The sequence below is a fragment of the Nelumbo lutea genome, chromosome 4 (genome assembly GCF_056320005.1).
Source record: "Nelumbo lutea isolate HS-2025 chromosome 4, American lotus-T2T, whole genome shotgun sequence".
In the NCBI taxonomy this organism is placed as follows: Eukaryota; Viridiplantae; Streptophyta; class Magnoliopsida; order Proteales; family Nelumbonaceae; genus Nelumbo; species Nelumbo lutea.
In genome coordinates, this window is record NC_142687.1 from 99681987 (window position 1) to 99704919 (window position 22933).

A 22933-nucleotide genomic window follows, 5' to 3' on the forward strand; every position below is an offset into this window, starting at 1 on the left:
TTTGATGCACTCGAATTGGGCTTAGGCTTGGTTTGGTCTATGGACTTCTTGGGCCTGAGTCCAGCCCAAATATCCAAGCCCAACCCGTATAAAATTTCAGGCTGGGCCAATTCGGGCTCGGGTTGGGCCCGCCCAAGTTGCATCCCTAGTCCTGTCTTAATTGCCATTGGACCACAGCCAATAGTTTTCGTGGGTGCCCGTTTACCCAAGTACCCGACGGAAGGCTTCTCACGGAGTTTAGAGTCTGACTTTGGATGTGAGAACAAATCCGGTTAGACCGTTTTATCCAAACGGAAGCAGCATCATTGTGAACACGTGTCACGATTTAGACAGAGGAAGGATGAATCTTCAATATTTCATACTACTACAAGGTTGTTGGTGTTGGCATCGAGTTGGCGACTAGAGGTTTTGGGTTTTAGACGTCCTTTGGGAAAGCTGATAAGGCAGAGTGGAGTTTGCCTTGCAGAAATGGAAGCAATCCAATCGCATTCTTTGCTCTCCTTCTCCTCTAGTATAAGGTAATTTTCGAATCTACATCCGGGTTTTCTTCATTGTTTAATCTGCTCCTTTCTTTCTCGTTTTCTTTTCATTGAATGTTTATATTTGCCCGTGTTCTATTATGTTTTGCCTTTTTGCTTATCTTGATATTTTTAATTTGTAATTTATTGTTGAGTTTTGAAATGGGTATTCTCTGCTATGCAATTCTTATGTTGAACTATTTCTTTACTCCTAATTGGGTTTTACTCTTTGAAGGAAAAGCTTATACTTTTTGGTTTTAACTAGGAATAGTATGAATGGGTTTTGTTTATTTTCCTTGAATTCATAATCTACCATGCGAGTTACGGTTTTGCAGGTTGTTGTAATCAGCTGTTATTACTTCACTCTAGTGAATTTTGTTTTGTTCAACCTTAGAATTATTGTGGGGTATTGCTCATGTAATGTTCCCACTCGATTCCTTATGAAGTCTTTGCTTGTTTCATGCCTGTTTATATTGATTGTTTCGGAAATGGCCCATGGTTTCTTTCTCAAGAATATGTTTCTCATTTTTTTTTTATTATGTTTCTGAGACTTCATTTATCAACGAGGGAATGAAATTTACGTCTTTATACCGTGTGAATTTTGTGAGATATATAGTGGTTTTCGTCATTTTTGGTATTAACAATGTATAATCTGGTTTCTATTTCTTGGAAGAGCATGTCAAATGCATTTTAGTTTTGGAATTTTGGGGTGCTTCTTTGTGGTTGTGTGGTGATTCCATATGGGCTTTTTATGTATATTTTCAGAAAAGTAAAAGTGCTTGGCCATCCATCACTTGCCGAGATTAAAATCCATAAAAGAGGAAAGGTAATTTCCCTTGGTATGTTAGCACCGAGGAAGTTCATGCAGAGGAGGAAGAAAGTGGAAGTTTTTAAAGATGCAGCTGATGAAGCAGATCAGAAGAACTGGAGAAAATTAATGAGGGAAATCGATGAGGTGGGTTCAGCAGTCTCAATCCTCAGAAACAAGAGGACCAAAAATGAGGCTCTTCCTAGGGACCTTGTTCTGGGTACCTTAGTGAGATTCAAGCAGCTAAAGAAATGGAACCTCGTCAGTGAGGTAATGACATCAACATTCCCCAAATATATTATAATAACTGCTTTAAGGTGTTGTTTAAATTGATATTTGTGATGGTTCATTTGTATGTGATGAACAAGAAACTTCTAAGTATGATTTCTGTAAATGCTTTATAATATTCTGGAATCATTTATTTTTCGTTTACTTTTATTGTGCACTGATTCACTTTCTCTTTTAGATTCTTGAATGGCTCAGAACTCAGCATTGGTGGGAATTTAGTGAAATGGATTTCCTAATGCTTATCACAGCTTATGGAAAACAAGGAGAGTTCAACAAGGCAGAGAGGCTTCTGAGCTACATGAATAAGAAGGGATATCCACCAAGTGTGATATCCCATACTGCTTTGATGGAAGCATATGGAAGAGGAGGCCAATATAATAAAGCAGAAACAATGTTTAGAAGGATGCAAACTTCAGGACCTGAACCTTCAGCTTTGACATATCAAATCATCCTTAAGATTTTTGTTGAGGTAAAACCATTATATTAGTAGCCTTCCTTTTTCTTTTCATTTTTCAGTTCTTGCAGCTGTTTGGCTTGTGAATACTTTGACTGATTTTAACTAATTTCCCAGGCCTTATTTTGGTCACCAATCTTTAAGTTGTTAATTGACTTACTTATTGTGGACCAAGTACTAACTCGAACAATTTTCAATATATAGAAAACACTTGATTAATGATAGAATCAATCTTTTCTTTGCCATACGGTCAATTTGATAGAGTGGAATGATGAAAACGATTTTCTGTAGCTGAACCTCCAAATAAGGCTTAATCAAGTTATATGATCAGCATGTTTTGCGTTTCATAGGCTGAATTGGAGTCATTCATGAAATGTCATTGATTAGCTGGAGCCCATATTTTATTTTCATCAATTTTCTCTATTTTTAACTAGTAGTCTTGGCAGCCTTATTTTCTTTAATATGCACAATCAGCATGTTTTGCATTTCATGGGCTGAATTAAACTCGTTTATGAAAAGGTCATTGATGATGCTGAGCCTTTCTTTTGTTTTCATCATTATCTTAATTCTTTTTAAATGGTTATGTTAGCATCCTTATTTTTTAATATGTTTGTCCAAAGTTAACTGGTGTAGTTTAACTTCAACTTGTAAGAATGACCAAGTCCATGTACAGAGTTACAGACATATTCTGGACTATACTTGACCAACTTGTGTGGGCGGTGTTCTCCAATGTGGCCACTTGCTTGAGGAAATTTTCTGAAAAAAATGGGCCAAAATGGTTGTTTCTTTGAGGATGCCTTCTCAAGAAAATGGGTATTGCTGTCATTTTCACAATCAGAATATAGTGGGAAGTGGGAATCAATTCTTCTTTTATTTATTTATTATTTTCAGGAGTGGCTTCTGCATATTATATCAATAATAGGTAAAAATAGTGGTTTCCACTGAGATGGCAACTTGTTTCTAGATTTTGGAAGCTTTTTTTTATAGCTTTCGAAAATAACCTCCTAGCAATAACAAATTTTCACAATTTGGAATCAAAGCCCATAATAACTGTTAGGTTGAAGGGTTTTATGTATTGATGGTTCGACTAATAAGTGTTCTTATTAGACTGTATTTGTGTTTAAGTTGTTATGTACTGGGCCTAAGTTTATTTGGTGTTTTAAGTAGTCTGGGTGTTCCATCACTAATCAGGGGCATTCCAGACATTTCCTGTAACATTGTATTGTAATCTAATATAAATGGTAGTACTGTCGACTGGGTTAAGTAGTTCGACATTCTCAACACCTCTTGGTCTCCTCCTCTCTTCTACTACTTCGGCTACAACATTTCAGCTTACATGGTATCAGAGCATTAAGCAATTTCCTGGTTATAGCCGATGCCATCTCCTCTCTCGTTGTCTTTCTTTCTTTTTTTTTTTTTTTTTATCTTGGTTGCTGTGGTGAAACCCTAGGGTTGCAGGAGAACAATACAAGGTTCGAACCTAGGGTTTTCCTTGGTTGTAGGGCACAAGGGAAGTAAGACCCAGAAGTTGATGTCCTACTAGACTGTTTCTAGTAGTGAGTAGCCATTCGGCTGCTAAGAGAGGTCTGTATAGGACAGACCTAGATTGAGGACTGATTTCAGCAGTCCTAATACTGGGCGTAGGGGGGATCACTCTCTACAGTTGCAGTAATCGAAGCCCAAGAGAAGTCTGCATAGTGCAGTGGTGGAGAGCTCTTAGCTTCAAGTCGGTTACCAGCTCATAGAACACCTTATTTGCTGCTGTAACTGAACTACTTCTGATTTGTGACAGTTTTGGCAAGTCTAAACCAATGTTGCGAGCTATCAGAACCTTCTTCAATACTGCAACTAGTCTTTTTTCAGCACTGTGAACACTTCGGCTAGTCTGAAACAGTGTTATCTACACAGAGTCTGCAACCAAGATGTCTTCAATATCCGGAGAGGTCTCTTCTAGGGATATCAGATCTGGTGGGAGGTCTTCAAATCTGGAAAACCCGAATCTGCATAGCTTGCAGATTACAAGTGTGCTGCTGGATGAATACAAATTCAGGGAGTGGTCTGTTTCTGCAATGCTTTTTATTACTTCCTGTGATTTCACAGGCTACTTAGATGGGAGTAAGAAGGAACCTGAAGTTGGTAGTGTGGAGTATGCAGTGTGGCGCAAGGAGAATGCCACAGTTATGTCCTGCCTGCTTGCCTCTATGACTCCACGAGTTGCCAAGACTGTTCAACACTTCCCCACAATAGCCAAGATTTGGGAAAAAGTGTCTAAAAGCTATGGACAAAAGAAAAATAATGCTAGAATCTACAGACTGAATCAAGACATTGTTGCCTTATGGCAAGGGGATATGACAATTGCAACATATTTTGCAGCTCTAGAAGGACTTTGGGAAGAACTTGACCATCACTTGATTTTGGACTAGGAAAATGCCAGGGACAAGGAGAGACATGATAAGCAGATTGAAGAGAGCAGAGCCTTTGAGTTCTTGGCTGGCCTGGACCCAGTGTATGAGGGCATAAGGTCACAAATTCTAGGAAGAGATGAACTGCCTGAGTTACATCATGTTTATTATTTGGTAAGGAATGAAGAGGTCAGGAGAAAGGAGATGCAAGTTGACTCTCAGATTCAACTAGCTGAACAATTTGGTGAACACTCAGCCCTGATTTCCACTAAGGGAAACAGACATCCAGACATGAAGCATCTTAAGTGCACTCATTGTGGGGGTGAGAGACATGTAAAAGAAAAGTGTTGGGTCCTGTATCCTCACCTGAAGCCAGCTGCATTGAGAAAGGACAAGAAGCAATAGAAGGGTCATGCGGCAAGTGGGAACCTTGTCACTAGTAACAATGGTGACAACTCACAAAGTATATCAACAGTGACTTCTCCCATGGGGCAGGTTGCTGATTCCTCTGGAGCCAGTACCTTGGGCTTCACTGCTAGTGAGGTAAAGGTCCTTACCTGGGCTTTAGCTTGTCTAAGGAGTAATTCTTTTGCTTCCACCTCTCTTGCCAGATCAGGTATAGTTTATGCCTTTAGTGCAACTAGTTCTATTGACTCTACTTCTTGGGTTATTGATTCCGGTGCAACTAACCACATGATACATATGTCCTCCTTATTCTCTTCACATCAATTGTTGTCTGGTCAGGATAAGAAGAGAGTTGCTGACGGGTCTTTCTCTACCATCTTTGGAAAATGGGTGGTTGACCTAAGCAAGGACCTCTCTTAAATTAGTTCTACATGTTCCCAGTCTCACCTCAAATCTCTTGTTTGTTTCAAAACTTACCAAAAATTTGAACTGTAGTATAACATTTTTTCCTACTCATTGTGTCTTTCAGGACAGATTGACGAGGAGAATGATTGGGACCGGTCATGAGTATGGAGGCCTCTACTATTTTGATGCAGACATCGGTTCAGCCTTGCAAGCATCTGCTGCTAGTAGTCTGGAGACTGTGGAGTCAATAGCTAGGTTGCATCTGTGGCATGCTAGGCTAGGTCATTTACCTTTCTCTTCATTAGAAATGTTGTTTCTCGAATTGTTTAAGGGCATTTCAAGTCAGAGTTTAGTCTGTGAAGTATGTCAAATGTCAAAACAATGTAGAACTGTTTATCCAATTTCCAGTAATGAACTTCAAGCTCCTATTGATTTGGTTCATTCTGACGTTTGGGGCCCTTTGCCTATTGTTTCTATTGATGGCTTTCGTTACTTTATCAGTTTTATTGACCACTACTCTCGATGCACATGGATCTACTTGTTAAAAGGAAGAGATGAAGTGCCACGGATAACTATGGCATTTTGCAAGATGATTGAAACACAATTTGATAAGAAGATTAAGCAATTCCGGTCAGATAATGTTGTTGAATATTTTGAAAAATCCTTGAACTTATTCATGGAAGATGCTGGCATGTTACATCAATCATCCTGTGCTAATACCCCTCAGCAGAATGGGGTTGTTGAGCGTAAGAATAAACATCGATTGGAGACAGCTCGAGCCTTACTATTCCAACACAAGGTTCCCAAGCAATACTGGTCTCAAGCTGTACTTACTGCATCATATCTGATAAATCGGATGCCATCTAAGGTGTTGGCTATGAAAACCCCTTTCTCTGTTTTGTGTCCTACTCTTCCTGAGTTTCCTCTTCCTCCACGGTTCTTTGGCTGTATATGTTTTATACATGTGAAGGATCTAAAGAAGACCAAGTTGGATCCTAGGGCTACGAAAGGATTATTTTTGGGGTATTCTCCTACACAAAAGGGTTACAAGTGTTATGATCTTGTCTCTAAGAGAAAGTATGTCACCAGAGATGTGCTCTTTTTTGAGTCTTAACCCTATTTTCAGTTTTCTCAGAATCCTCTTCATGGGGAGACTAGTGGGATGGAAGAGGATTCTCATTCTCCCTCCTTTTTTGTTCCCCTATCTCCCTCAGGCCTTCCATCATCTTCTTCTACTCCTAGTTGTGGCATCTCGGGTCAACCTAGTGAGGCTCCCACTATGCCGGTTACCTCTCCTGATACTACAGATATCCCTGAAGGCTCTAGTAGGGAACAAAAAGAGATACGAATCACCTACAACAGAAGGAAAAAGGGCCCTCAAACTCATGACAGCAACCAGTTGGACTCGGATCAATTTGTCTCTGCAATCCAAGGTAATTCCAACACGCATACTTCTGATTTGGATCTTCCTATTGCTCTCCGTAAGCCTATCCGTTCTTGCATCACTCGACATCCCATTGCTGATTTTGGGAATTAGTGGAAAGAAGCTATGAATGAAGAGATGAAAGCTCTAATGAAAGCAAGAACTTGGGATTTAGTGGATCTGCCAGAGGGGAAGAGCACTGTCGGGTGCAAGTGGGTGTCTACTGTAAAGCATAGGGAGGACGGGTCCATTGAGAGGTACAAGGCCGGGTTTGTGGCAAAGGGGTTTACTCAAAAAGAAGGGATTGACTACAAAGAAACCTTTGCCCTAGTAGCAAAGCTCAACACAATTCGAGTTGTATTGTCATTGACAACAAACTTTTCATGAAAACTTCATCAACTGGATGTGAAGAATGCCTTCCTAAATGGTGACCTTCATGAAGAGGTATTTATGGAACTTCCACCAGGCTATGACTTTGATAGAAAGGTGTGTAAATTGAGGAAAACATTATATGGTTTAAAGCAGTCTCCTCGTGCATGGTTTGAGAGGCTTTGTGGGGCTATGAAGAAAGTGGGGTACACTCAAAGTGGTGCAGACCATACCTTGTTCATAAGGAGACAGGATAGCAAACTTACAACTCTCATTATTTATGTAGACGATATGGTGATTACTGGGAATGACTTGGAAGAGATCAAAATACTGAAGGAGTTTTTAGCTTCTGAATATGAGATCAAAGACTTGGGCCATTTGAGATATTTTCTTGGGATTGAAGTTGCTAGGTCATCTACATATGTTAGCGGAAGTATGTTCTTGACCTCTTAGAAGAGACAGGCATGATAGGGTGTAGACCAACAGATACTCCAATAGAACAGAATCATGGCCTACAGGAATCAGTAGGGGAGGACTACTGTGATAGAGAGAGATACAAAAAATTGGTAGGGAAGCTGATATGTTTATCTCCACTCAACCAGATATTGCTTATGTAGTGCATGTTGTCAGCCAATTCATGCACTCTCCAAAGATCCCTCATATGAAAGCAGTTGAAAGGATTCTCAGGTTCTTGAAGATTTGCCCAGGAAAGGGAATTCTATTCAGAAAAAAAACAATAAAATTGAAATTGAAGCTTATACTGATGCAGATTGGGCCAATTCTATTGGGGACAGAAAATCAACTTCAGGATATTGTACATTTGTGGGAGGGAACCTGGTTACATGGTGCAATAAGAAGCAGAATGTAGTTGTTAGATCAAGTGCCGAAGTTGAATATCGAGCTATTGCTCACGGGGTTGCTGAACTCCTATGGCTCAGGATTCTTCTTAATGACTTTGGCATTAAAGATGAGGGCCCTCTCAGACTGTATTGTGACAACAAGGCTGCCATAAACATTGCAAATAACCCTGTGCAACATGACAGGACAAAACATATTGAGATCGATCGACATTTTGTTAGAGAGAAAATAGTCTCGGGAGAACTCTGCATTCCTTATACTCCATCTGAGATGCAAATTGTAGATGTACTGACTAAAGGGTTGGTTACAACAAAATTCGTGGACCTTCTTGGCAAGCTAAACATGATTGATATCCATGCTTAGCTTGAGGGGGAGTGTTAGGTTGAAGGGTTTTATGTATTGATGGTTCGGCTGATAAGTGTTCTTATTAGCCTGTATTTGTGTTTAAGTTGTTGTGTACTGGGCCTGTGTTAATGGGCCTAAGTTTATTTGGTGTTTTAAGTAGTCTGGGTGTCCCATCACTAATCAGGGGCATTCCAGACATTTCCTGTAACATTGTACTGTAATCTAATATAAATGATAGTACTGTCGACTAGGTTAAGCAGTTTGACATTCTCAGCACCTCTTGGTCTCCTCCTCTCTTCTACTACTTCGACTACAACATTTCAGCTTACAAATAACAAATATTTATTTTGTAGTGGAAATTCATCACAATAACTAACAAGGTTTAAAATGTTAGTGTTGGTGGAAATGCTGATTGTCTTAATATAAGAAACATGTTGGAAATGTCAAAAATATTGTATGGAAATATTATAAAAATTATAGGCATGGTGGAAACATTATAAAATATGCAAAAAATAGAATGATATTTTATGAAATGATAAAAGAAGCATAGGGATACCTTTTTAAATTATATCCCTATGCTATTGTATTGTTCTAAATCATTAAACAAAGCTAAGAAATATTTTTCATTTGGGACCCAATTATTGAAAGACTGGAAAGGAAGTTGGCTGCATGGAAGGCTAGATATCTCTCATTTGGGGGTAGGGTTATTCTGATAAAAAGCACTCTTTCCAATTTACCTACTTTCTTTCTCTCTTCCCCATCCCTATCAAAGTTGCCAAAAGATTGGAGCAGATCGAGGGGAATTTTCTTTGGAGGGGTTGGGGGGAGGAGAGGAAAGTGCATCTTGTAAGCTGGGATCAAGTCTGTCTTCCTAAGGCTGAGGGTGGGTTAGGCATTAGGAAAGTGAAGAATTTCAACACTGCCCTTCTAAGCAAGTGGATTTGGAGGTTCTCGGCTGCGAGGGAGGCTTGGTGGAGATCTCTCATTGCAGATAAATATGGGGTGGAGTGGGGTAACTAGAGATCCAGGGATCCTCCCCTAAGTTGGGGTAGTTCCCCTTGGAAATCTATCATGAAAAGCTTCTCTGTGTTCATGGAAGGAATTTCTGTTAAGGTTGGTAATGGGGAAAGAACAAAGTTCTGGAAGGACCCTTGGTGCTTGGATGTGACTCTAGCTGAATCTTTTCCTCATCCTTTTCAGTGTGCTCTTAATCAAGAAGCTTCTGTGGCTGAGTACTGTTGTGTGACAGGTGGGTCTCTAACTTGGACTCCCATTTTTAGGAGGGATCTGTTTGACTGGGAATTAGAAGAGGTTGGAGGCTTGATGACTCTTCTTCAAAATCAGAGGATTGATCAGCAGTTGGAAGACAAATGGAGGTGGAAATGGAATTCGAATGGTGAATTTTCTGTTAAGTCCCTTGCCTCTAAATTGGGTAGTTTGGATGCTACTGATTTTTCTGCTTCTCAGATCTAGAATACTATAAGTCCTTCAAAAGTCAACTTTCTAGTTTGGATGATGGCCCTGGATAAATGTCTCTCCAGAGTTAATTTGGTGAGAAGGGGCATTCAGGTTATGGATCCTTTATGTAGTCTGTGTGGGCAACATGCTGAATCGACAGATCATCTATGTATTCATTGTCCTTTTTCCTCTCAGATTTGGGTAATGCCTAATCGGTTAAGGATCTCCTCGATTGTTGGAAGGTGGGAGGCCTTCGTAAGAAAGGGAACCTGGTGTGGAGGACTATTCCTGCCGCTGTTTTATGGTCCATTTGGGCTGAGAGGAACAGTAGAATCTTCAGTAAGAAAGGCAAAAGTCCTGAAGACACTATTCAGAGAGCTGTGGGCAAACTGATTTCTTGGATATCTGTATCTGAGGAATTTAGAAGTCTGAATTTGTCTTCTTTTTATTGTTCTGAATTCTGGAGGAAAGTGTAACTGCTGTGGTATTCAGACTGCCCCTCTGGGTATGATCCCAGCTTGTATGTTTTTCAGTTGGAATAAAATTACTTTACCTTTTCCAAAAGAAAAAGAAACTATTTGTCATAAAAAAAACAAAGCTAAGAAACTAATGTTATAAACAAAAGAATACGTTCTGAAGTTGCTCTATAAACCTTAAGATTTAAAGCTTCACAATAGAATGAGTTAAAGTAAAATTAAACTCATAGAAAATGTAAATGGTTGTAATAGATCAACGAAATAATCTATCATACAAAGAAAAACTAATATTTAACTTCATGTTTGAAATGAATATTGACCTAGCTCAAAGTGGTAATCATGTAGACAATAACATTGTTACTCCACATATCTACAATATTGTCACCAATGTAATAACACTATCTCTTGTACTTCACATGGTGTTGGTAGTGTTCATTGGGGAATGCCGATTCTAGTAAAATTTCGTGTTGCTACCTATTTAAATGGAAATATGTTGTGGTAATATTAGCGAAATTAGGGACATTTTAAACCATGATAACCAAAAACAACCATCACATAGAAAACAAGACATCACAATTACCACAATGGAGAACACGCCCTTAGCTGAATTGTTTTGGCCATGATAGGATTGGTTACTAATTAGTACCACAAGAATCAAGGATTTTTTTGATAAATGAATAATTTATTAATATCAGGAGATTCAAATTGTTCAAGCAACTCTAGGAGAGACACGGGTTGCGACCTCTCCCAATATAGTGGTTAAATTACAAGAAATGGAAAATTCAAATTACAACCAAGCCCAATACAATTGATCCCTATTTGCCCCTTGCTTGGCTAAGTATTGTATTTTCCGATCTCCCCACCCATTATATTCTCATGCTCATATTCTTTATTAACCACTTGAACTTCCTGATTTCATTCCTATAACACCAAGTATCAAACTATGGATCCTTGAACCACCTTACTTACGCCTTCAATCATTAAATTCTCCATAAACACATGCAATTTGGATTCCTTGATGGCATCAAGCAATCCAGCCCTAAGATAATTTCCTACTCCCATTGTTCCCAAGAACAATGCCATAACATTTCCATCCTTATCTCTCAATACCCCTCCTATTCTGGAAGGGCCTAGATTACTTTGACTACTCCCATCAAAATTAAGCTTTATATATCCTTCAAGGGAGGTGCCCATTGAACTTACCCTATCTTTCTTGGGAGAACTTCTTTCCACCACAATCTAATTTCTTCAAACGCCATCAAAGGAAAATTAGTGAAAATTGTCGATGATTTTTAACCAATGTATTGTCTTGTTCATCACACAATCCTTGATTTCTTGTCTGCTTCTCTCTTCTTGAAAAATTCTTGCATTTCTTTCTTCACAAATGGTCCAAATCACTACTACTCTTGTACATTTCCACATCATTCTTTCTCCTTTTTTTTTGGGCCAAGCAATGATATACAAATCAAAGAGCAAATTTACCTCCGTTGGTGGGTTCCACCTACACCCAAACAAATAGAAAACCAATCCCAAATATCTACAACAAAAGGACAGGAAAATTAAGTGATAATAGGTCTCCATTGGACTTTCAAAGTATACACTAGTTTGGGGAAATACATGAAGGGTCTTTTCTTTTGTAGATTGTCCAAAGTGCTAACTTTCCCATTGAACACTTCCCAACAAAACACATTAATTTAAAGGGGGGATAGGCATACACCAAACTTCCTTGTAGGTGAAAACCAGAGGTTTAGGAGATTGACAAAGGGACCTAAAAAGGAGACACGACAAAACCCTTTGGGATGAGGAAGCCAAACCCATTTGTTTGGTTTAGGGGGTTCCAAACAAACATTACTGAGAGTACGCAAAAGCCCGACCACAAAATCAAACTCCTCATTTTGCAACCCTCTATGAAACCCAAAATCTCAATTCATCACCTAAGCATGGGAGGGGTGAGGAGTTTGGAAACAACTGATTTTTATAGTCCCGTTGTTGTCAAGACGTGGCCTTGGTGCCCTTGGCTGGTTTCCTCACTCAAACGCCTTGACCTATGGCAACTAGGCACCCACCTAGGCGAAAGAAATGACGAGGTGGGTGCCTTATTATAGTATCATTTATATTAAGGCATCTTATTTCTTGTGCAGAAGATAAAAAAGGAAAAATAGAAGAGAGGAGAGGAAAAGGGAAAGGATGAAGAGAGAAAAGTGCCCCTAAGGCACATAAACTGAGGATTACATCACCCCCTCAAGTTGGGGCATAGATATCAATCATCCTCAACATGTCAGTGTTCATTGTGTCACAAATGATGAAGGCCCTTAGTAATAATATATGCAACTTGGTCTTTGGAGCTGACATAGGGAGTGCACACTTCCCCCCTCCTCTAATTTCTCCTTTGAAGTGTTTGTCCACTTCAATGTGCTTTGTTCTATCATGGAGGATAGGGTTGGATGCCATATGGATGATGAATTTATTATCGCAATAGAGTGATATAGGACCATCAATTGTAAATCCCAATTCACATAGTAAGTTCTTAATCCATAGAACTTCAGCAACATCATGGGGCATAGCCTTGTATTCTGCCTCCTCATTAGACCTGGCCTCAATACTTCGTTTCTTACTCTACCAAGTTACAAGATTTCCTCCCACAAAGGTACAATAGCCACTAGTGGATTTTCTGGCATCCACTGAATCAGCCCAATTTGCATCAGTATAGACTTTGACTTTCATATGCCCATGCTTGTTAAAAAGGAGCCTTGTTCCTGAGAACTACTTTAGGTATCTGACCACTTTCTTAGCTACCTCTAGGTGAGTAGCCTTAGGAGCATGCATAAATTGATTGAGAACACTCAAAACATAAGCTATGTCAGGCTGAGTCATAGACAAGAATAAGAGCCTCCCCACAAATTTTTGGTACTGTTTAACATCTTTTATAGGTTCCCCATGACAGTCACCTAGCTTACGATTCACAACCATAAGGTGTCAGTTGGTTTTGCCCCCTACCTTGCATGTATCCTTTAATAGATCTAGGATGTACTTCCTTTGTAAAATGAAGATCCCTTGTTGTGAGCAGACAACTTCAATTCCAAGAATCTAACATAATGGACCCAGATCCTTCAATTCAAACTATGTTCCTAGGAACTTCTTTAGTTTCTACACCTTTGATGTCCAATTACTAGTGATGACTATGTCATCAACATAGACTATCAGAGCAGCATAAAGAGAGTATGGTCAGTTTGACATTGTTTGAATCCCATTTGTTGCACAACCTAATGGAATTTGTTGAACCAGACCCTTAGAGACTGTTTTAGGCCACATAAAGACTTCTTCAATCTGTGCACTTTTTGTTCATTGCCTTTAGCACAAAAACTAGGCGTTGGACCATGTATACCTCTTCCTCCAAATCCCATTTAAAAGGGCATTCTTGATATCTACTTGATGAAGTTCCCAATCCAAATTTGTAGCCAAAGAAAGTAGAACCCTAATAGAGTTCATCTTTGCAACTAGAGCAAAAGTCTTTGCATATTCTACTCCATACACCTGTGTAAAGCCCTTTGTATTTAGTTGGACTGTATACCTCTCTATTGTATCATCTGCCTTATGTTTTACAAAGAACACCCATTTACACCTTGTTTGGTTACCATCTTGTCTTGGTGCAAAAAGTAAAAGAGGAAAAAAAAAAAAAAGAAGAGGAGAGGAGAGGAGAGAAGAGAAAGGAAGAAGAGAGAAAATTGAAAGAAAGCCAAAAGAATAGGTTGGTGGCGTGAACTATATTATTTATAAGTAGGATGTCGTACTCTTCTTAGAGACTACAGAAGCCACCATTACCCGACCCCTCCGAATGTCATCAAAGGAATAATCCACAAACAAATCAGAAATCTTTAGTCAAAAGGTGGTCCTTGTTAAAATGCACTCCTTAACTTCTTTAAGACTCCTTTATTTTCCTTTGAATATCCTGGCATTCCGTTCTTCCCAAATAGTCCAAATTGTAGCTGCTTTTGTGCATTTCCACATCAGTTTTCCTCTCTTTGTTGGCCACCGAAAAGTTGATGGATCAAAAAGCATTTTAATTTCAAAAAGCAAGTTCCACCTGTACACAAATAAAGAGAAAGCCCAAGTCCAAATATCTGCGTCAAAAGAACAAGATAGCAGCAAATGGTAATAGTCCTCGTTTTGCACTTCGCACATTGTACACCAGTTTGGGGATAGACACAAATAAGGTCTCTTCTTTTGCAGGTTATCCTAAGTATTAATCTTCCCATGATAACTCTCCCAACAAAGGCAATTATTATTATTATTATTATTATTTTTTTGGGGGATAGGCCTAGACCAAATTTCTTTCACTAGGAAAATCCAAGGGGAAGAAGAAGAGCAAAGGGACTTAAAAAAGGAAGCACAAGTAAAAAAGGCCATTCGACATCAGGGTCCAAACTCTTTTATCTGGATTGAGGGGGTCCAATCAAGTAGAATCCAACAATAATTAAAGCTTAGAGACAAGCAAGTTCCTCATCATTTAGGCCTCTGCGAAACCCGAGATCCTACGCAGGAGACAAAGGGAGAACTGGGTGATGAAGAAACCTCGAAACAAGCTCCTTTTTAAAGAGGGAGATAATATAAAGAGAGGGAAAAAGATCTTTTAAAGGTTGATTTTCCACCCAAACATCTTCCCAAAAATGAACAGAGTTACTTGAACAGACGTCATACCTTACAAACTTGAGGAATTTAGGGAGAATACTAGAAGTTGCCTTCCAAGGAGTAGTGAGTTGAACTCGTCGAGATATCCCAACATCCCAACCAGTTTCAAAACATCCATGGATACTAGCCAGCACTTCATGCTAGAGCCTCTCTCTTTCGACAGGCCACCTCCAGAGCCATTTGCCTAAAAGAGCTTCATTTCTGTTGATTAAGTTCCCTTCCTTACAACGACTAGCTACCTCCCAACTGATCAAGTGATCCTTTTTCTCTTCTCCTGGTTCCCACAAGAAATCCCTCATTAATTTTTCTAACCTTTTAGCTACCCTAGTGAGTATCCTAAAAACGGATAGATAGTAAATAGGGAGATTAGTGAGAGTAGCTCTGATTAAGGTGATTCTTCCCTCCAAAGAGATGTAATTCTTTTTCCAGGCCAATAACCTTTTTTTTTTTGAACTTTTTTTCTATTTTACATTCCATCTTGAATTTTTATCATATAAAATTAATAACCTTCTTTAGTTGGTAATCGATATGAAATTTCTCTATTAAATGCTTACTATAGTAGCATTAATATGCATGCTGATGATTTAACGCATTTTTAGAGGAAATTTAATGTTTTTAATAAAGAGAATTGCTATTTTTCAATTAATATGCATGCTGAATGGTATATAAAACTAGGGAACTGGCCAAGACTTAGCTTTTTATATTATAAAATTCTTATTGCCTAAGCGACTAGGTGCCTCAACATCACCCAAAATCGCCTAGACACTTTGACAACTATGTTTTATACAAAGAAATGGAAAACAAGGAGGGAAAGAGGTATTTTAAAGCAGAATCACCAACACGAACATCCTCCCAAAAACAATTAGAATTCCCTAAATACACATCATACTTGACAACTATGTTTTATAAAAAGAGATGGAAACAAGGAGGGAAAGAGAGGTCTTTTAGACCAGAGTCACCAATACAAACATCCTCCCAAAAACAAATAGAGTTCTCTAAACACACATCATACTTGACAAACCTGTGAAATTGAGGAATAAAGCCATGAATTTCCAGGGTGCTGTCAACATAGCCGAACATGATACACTAGTATCTTGGCTATTCTCCATGTAGCCATGAATGCTTGCCACTACCTCATGCCATGATCTCCCTCTCTCAAGGCGCATTAGGCACATAGGCAAAGTGCATTTTAGTGCAGGCGCCTTGCCCAGGTCCTAGGTGCAGTCCTTTCAAAAGGCACACGCTTGGTGCGCCTGATGTGCTTCAAGAACCCCCTATTTGGTAATGTTGTTCCTTCATTCATCCTAATAAAATATCTTCTTAAAAAGCAATTAAAATTATAAAGTCATTATTTTTTGTGTGAGAATTAAGAATTAAAGACCCTAACATGGACTTGTTTGGGCTTGCCTCGAGGGGCATGGCACAAAGGCGGCTCGTAGAATCATGAATGTAATATGTTTTACATCACATTAGCTACTCGAAGTAATGCAATTGAGAAAAAAAGAGATTGTGGGTTTCGCATGCTTGAAAATGTTTTATATGTTTGATTTTATTTTTAAATTCTCATTTGAATATGCTTTATATGTTATGTTTATGTATTTTAATTTTAATAATAGGTTTTTAAAACATTTATTTTAAAATTTAAGTTTATATTTTTTAATAATATTATGTTTAATTTTTTTTTATTTTATGGCATTTTTTATTTTTCTGATTTTTTTATTTTTTATTTTTGAGCATTTTTTTTAAAATTTTTACACCTTTGCTTCAAAAGGGCACGTGCCTCGCCTTGCGCCTTGCACCTTAGGCACAAATTGACCCCTATGCCTTTTTTGCGCCTTGCGCTTTTAAAACACTGGGATAAAGGCACCTCCACTTCCTTCATGATCTGCATTTGTAATGGAGCTGTCATCAATATTATTGGAAGAATATTGGACCAGTCCCTACTCCGACAATCTAATGTTTAAAGCTGCACGCTGATTTCTATCAAGAATCTCACTTGACCACCAAACCAAGGACTTAGAAGAGCTTGAAAAAAGTTCAATATTGTCAATAGTAAATACACTCATATTGGAGAAAATAAAAATCAAACTACTATTGCTAATGTGGATGGTAAAATACAATATAAAAAGCCAAAGCTAACTGTTGAGTTGGTTTGAGTTGTTTTTTATTTAGTTAGGAAGTTGTTGGGCTTTAGGCCCATTAGTTTATGTTTTTTTAAGTTGTGACTGTTCAGCTATATTAGTAGCCGCCCTACTAAGGGCATCCTTGTAATATCTCATCCTTTAAGTTAAGTATAAATATAATGAGAGGTAGGCGGCTAGGGTTAATTCTGAATCTTGGTTGACTTCTTACTTTTTTTTTCTTCTCCTTTCTTCTCTACTGCTGAAATCTTCATCTTCCCCCTCTTTCCTTTAACAAGAAACTCGACTAAATCTGCAATTAATTATTTCTACTTGGTATCAGAGCGAATCGAAGGTTCCTTGAAGTTGTTCTCTCATGCAGCCTTAGATCGACCGACTGCATGGTGATTTAAGAGGCCGATCGAAGCTCTCAGGTAAGCCTAGTTTTAGATTTTTTTGGTGGATCTATGTGCCCTGTAGATGGTCTAGGGTTTCTCATCAAAATCAGGAAAAACTGGAGAAAGGGAAAGAGTTTTGTTTCTGTTGGACTCTTCAATTTTGACCTAGGAAGTGGCGTCCTAATTTTTTAGGGTTCTTTGGAGTTTTTTGTAAGGGGTGATTCAAGTCCTACCTGATTTGGAGGCTTCTAGAGAGAGCGGCTGCCTCTTCTCTCTCTTCTCCCGTTCCACAGAAAATGAATCTTTTGTGGGAAGAAAGTCTAGGACAACAGAAAGGTGTTGTTGGTTCCAAAAATTGTTTTGTTTGATCTTGTTGCAAGTTTCAGTTATTTTCTTTACATTTTTTGAGAAGCATGGAGGGCCACGGAGTTGAAAATAAGCCTGGGAGTGAAATGAGACCAATGGAGGAGGTGCTAGAGACCCTTTCGAGGCTGGGACCATTACTACAGTTAGGTTGGATGGTGCAAATTACTTAAAATGGTCACAATTTGCAAAGATGGCCATTGGTACTTGTGGGAAATTAGGGTATATCATTGCTGAAGAGGTGAAATCAGAAACTAGCAACTCCCGGTAGGTATAGGAGAATTATATGGTGATGACTTGGTTGTTTAATTCCATGTTGCTCCATATAAGTAAAAATTTTTTATGGGCAAATACAACTAAGGAAATATGGGATGGGGTTGCAGAAACCTATTCACAGAGGGAGAATGTTGCTAAGGCTTATCAATTGAGAAATCAGATTATTTCTACAAGGCAGGGAGATAGATCTGTTGCAGCCTATTTTTTAGCCCTTAAAACCCTGTGGCAGGAAATTGACCATTTAAAGACATTTGCTTGGGAAACCACTAAGGATGCAACTACCTATTAGAAACATCCAGAGAAGTATAGGGTGTTTGAATTTCTTGCTGGCCTTAATCCTGAGTATGATATTGCACGACAACACCTTCTTTCCATGGACAATGTTACTCTCTCCCAGGCATATGCCTTTGTGTCAGGGGATGAGTGCATGAGAGATGTGATGATGAAAAACCTTATTCCTGATCATTCTACCATGGTAAGTGCTGTGAAACCTAAACAAAGTGGAGATCGGGGTGGTAGTGAAATCAAGAAGGAAGATAAAAGATTTGATCTGTGACTACTATAAGAAGCCTAAACACACAAGAGATACTTGTTGGTAGCTTCACCCTCATCTTGTGCCGACTAGATTGAAAAATAAGAAGGGAAATGCACACATGGCAGTTACTGGTGACATTCCGGCCCCTCCTACTACACCTGCTGCAGTAAGGGCCGAACTTGAGAGGTATGGACTACTTCTGAACCAGCGGGATACAACCAGTTTCAGTTCAGCCGCAAGTGGACAACAAGGTACAGGTGGCACTGGTGGAGTCCACTTTACTTCCTTTGCTCACATAGGTAGTTCACACGCCACTACAAATTATGTTTCTACTTGGTATCAGAGCACATGACCCAGAGTTCTACTACTTTTTCAACTTACCATTCTGGTAGAGATAAGGTCTCCACAGCTGATGGATCCCATGTTCCTATTGCTGGGAAGGGATCTGTCAAGATTAGTGATTCTATTTCTCTACTCTCTGTCCTTCATGTTCCCAGATTGAGCACTGATTTGTTATCTGTTAGTAGTTTGACTAAGAACCTGAACTGCTTAGTAATTTTTTCTCCTGGTCATTGTATTTTGTAGGATTTGGATTCAAAGAGGACGATTGGGAGTGGTCGTGAAGTGAATGGAATCTACCTTCTAGATGTACTTCCTTCTCATCAGAGTCATCGTGTCAGCTTAGAAAGCACTGTAGACATTCATTTAAACCTAGTAATAAAAGATGTTCTTCTTCTTTTGATGTTATTCATTCGGATGTGTGGGGCCCTTACCATGTTTCTTCTATGAGAGGCTATCGCTATTTTCTCTTATTTGTCGATGATTTCTCACGATACTCGTGGATTTACTTGATGAGATCCCGCAACGAAGTACCATCCTTGGTGAGGCAATTTCATCAGATGGTACTAACACAGTTTGGAACAAGAATAAAGGTGTTCAGATTCGACAATGCCAGGGAATATTTTGAAAGACACCTTGCCTCATATCTGTTAGAATATGGTGTTGTCCATCAGAGCAGTTGTCCCTATAGTCCACAGCAGAATGGTGTTGCAGAAAGGAAGAATAAATACATTGTTGAGATTGCAAGAAGCATGATGATCACATCTACAGTTCCAGTTCGGCTTTGGGGTGATGCAGTTCTCACAGCAGTATATCTGATTAACAGGGTGCCCTCTCGTATACTTGGATTCAACACCCCATTTAGTCTCCTTTTTCCTCAGGGGGAGATGTTTCATATTCCTCTCAGGGTGTTTGGGTGTGTCTGCTTTGCACATATCCTTGGTCCTCACTGCTCGAAGCTTGACCCCAAGGCAAATAAGTGTGTCTTCCTTGGATATGCAGAGAATCAGAAAGGGTACTGCTGCTATGATCCAGTCTCTGGGAGCCGTTATGTTACCATGGATGTCACATTTTTTGAATCCACGTACTTCTTTTCAAAGAATCTTTCTCAAGGGGAGTGTTTTGGGGAAGTGAGTCAGCAGTCTATTCCTCTCCCAGTTCCAATCCCTGTGTCTACTTCTGTGCTTGACCACTACCCTATGTCACCTACCTTGCCACCTACTTTGTGTTCTGCTTCTCAGCATTACTTATGATAAAGACTTCACAAGGAGGTTGATTCCACTACAGCAGAACTCACGTCACTTCCTGTCGATTCCTTGGAGACTCCAGATTCGACTGACATGGATTCAGGTATTCCTCTTGGTCCCGTTACTGTTTCAGTTCCCGTTGATCTTACTAACACTATTACAGATAACCTTGATCTCCCTATTGCTCTCAGAAAAGGGAAGAGAAAGTGTACTGCTCATTGTATTTCACAGTACTTATCCTACAGTGGACTTTCTCCTTCCTACCGTGTTTTTCTTTCCTCTCTTGATTCAGTGTCTATACCCAAGGGTGTTAGTGAGGCTCTCTCCAAACCTGAGTGGAAGACAACTATGTGGGAAGAGATGGCAGCTTTGATTAAGAATCAGACATGGGACATTGTGGATTTACCAGAAGGTAAGGAGACAATTGGATGCAAATGGGTTTACACAGTAAAATATAAGGCAGATGGAAGTATAGAAGGGTACAAGGCAAGACTTGTTGCAAAAGGTTACACACAGACTTATGGCGTTGACTACTTAGAGACCTTTGCACCAGTTGCAAAGATGACCTCTGTTCGGATACTTCTTTCTCTTGCTGCCTCATACTCTTGGCCCTTGTTTCAACTTGATGTGAAGAATGCTTTCCTAAATGGGGATCTGCAAGAAAAAGTGTATATTGGATCTTCCTGCTGGCTTTTACAATGATACTGAAAAGGGAAAGGTATGCAGGCTTAAGAAGTCACTTTATGGTTTGAAACAATCTCCCAGAGCATGGCTTGACAGATTCAGAGAGGCCTTGATTGCTTTTGGCTACACAGACTCAATCCGATCACACCTTGTTTGTGAAGCGAAGGGGATCTTTGGTGTCAGTCCTAATTGTTTATGTGGATGATATTGTTGTCACCAGGAATGATTTGAGTGAGATTAGTGGTCTGAAAAGGAACCTACATAAAGAATTTGAAATTAAGGATCTTGGAGAACTGATATACTTCTTAGGCATTGAAGTTGCAAGATCAAAACATGGAATTATTATCTCTCAAAGGAAGTATGTCTTGGATCTCCTTCAAGAGACAGGGAAGCTTGGAACAAATGCAATCAACACCCCTATTGATCAGAACCATAAAATCAATGCATTAGAAGGTGAACCAATAAAGGATATTGGGAGATATCAGAGACTTGTGGGTCGGTTGCTATACTTGTGTATGACAAGACCAGACATTTCCTATGCAGTAAGTGTAGTAAGTCAATAGATGCATGCTCCACGAGTCCAGCATTGGGAGGCAGTTGATAGGATTCTTGCTTATCTGAAGGGACACCCGGGCAGAGGCATATTGTTTACCGATCATGTACAGTTGTAACTAGAGGCTTATACAGATGCAAATTAGGCAGGATGCCTTGATGATAGGAGATACTAGAAGTTCAGGACTGTTATCAGTCTTGAATCCTAATGAATCTCAGGATCGAAGATAAGACGAGAGGAAGAGGAGAGAAGAGAAAGAGGGAGGAGAAGCAGTAGAACACAAGGGTTGAAAGGAGGAGCAGAAGCTTAATGTTCTGCCACCGCCACTTTAATTAATATTTATAGGTTATGCCCATTACATGGAAAGGACAGATCTGCCCTTAGTCTTTACATAACAAATAGAGAAAACAAAGACTGAAATAAATAACAACTGAAACAACTAAATGACCAATAGCTAACCCTAGGCAGACTAGAACATCTTCTACCCTACGAACACAATGGGACCATAGCTGTGGGGCCCACATCCGTGTTCTCTACACTCCCCCTCAAGTTGGGAATAAATGTTTATCATTCCCAACTTGGATAGATCTGCCTCTAGCTTCTTCCGGGATACAACTTTAGTGAGGATATTTGCCAGTTGCATATTGGAGGTGATGTATGGGAGACATACTTCTTGTGATGAGACCCTCTCTCGTACAAAGTGTCGATCAACTTCAATATGTTTAGTCCTGTCATGCTGCACTGGGTTGTGTGCTATATTAATAGCCGCTTGATTATCACAATACAACATCAGGGGCTTCTCATACTCAACACCCAACTCCTCAAGTAGTGATCTCAACCAAAGAATTTCAGCCACTCCATTAGCCATTGACTTGTACTCAGCTTCAGCACTGGATCGAGAGACAACAATTTGTTTCTTACTCCGCCAAGAAATTATGTTATCTCCCACAAGAGCACAATATCTAAAGGTAGACCTTCTGTCATCAACACTCCTAGCCCAATTGGCATCCGTATAGACTTCCACCTTCATGTGGTCATTGTTCTTGAACAGTATACCTCTACCCGGGCATCTCTTCAAGTATGCTAGTATTCTTTCTGCTGCTAGAAGGTGCGTGGTTCTAGGAGAATGCATGTACTGACTGATAACACTGACGGCATAACTGATGTCTGGTCGGGTAAGGCATAGATATAGGAGCTTTCCCACTAACCGCTGGAACATAACTTTGTCTTCAAGCAGCTCCCCACTCTCTGCATTAATCCTGTGGTTCTGTTCAATGGGTGTATCTGCAGGTTTGACACCTAGCTTTCCAGTTTCAGCCAAGAGATCTAACACATATTTCCTCTGAGAGACAAAGATCTCCTGCTTAGATCTAGCAACCTCAATACTCAAAAAATACCGTAGTGTACCCAGATCTTTCACCTCAAACTCTTGATGAAGGAGCTGTTTGAGGGACTCAATCTCATGGTTGTCGTTTCCTGTGACCACAATATCATCAACATAAACCGCAAGTAGTGTCAGT

At 39.5% G+C, this 22933-nt stretch overlaps 1 protein-coding gene across 1 annotated transcript in view; it reads left to right on the forward strand.

Annotated features, from left to right (window-relative positions):
* The first annotated feature begins 361 nt into the window (after positions 1-361).
* LOC148862172 (pentatricopeptide repeat-containing protein At3g59040-like) overlaps positions 362-22933 on the forward strand; it is a 38365-nt gene continuing 15793 nt past the window's right edge. The window contains exons 1-3 of the mRNA XM_088986060.1: positions 362-518; positions 1284-1596; positions 1793-2083. Of these exons, the coding sequence (XP_088842186.1) occupies positions 469-518; positions 1284-1596; positions 1793-2083 (654 nt within the window). The 5' untranslated portion in view covers positions 362-468. The remainder of the gene's footprint in view (positions 519-1283; positions 1597-1792; positions 2084-22933) is intronic.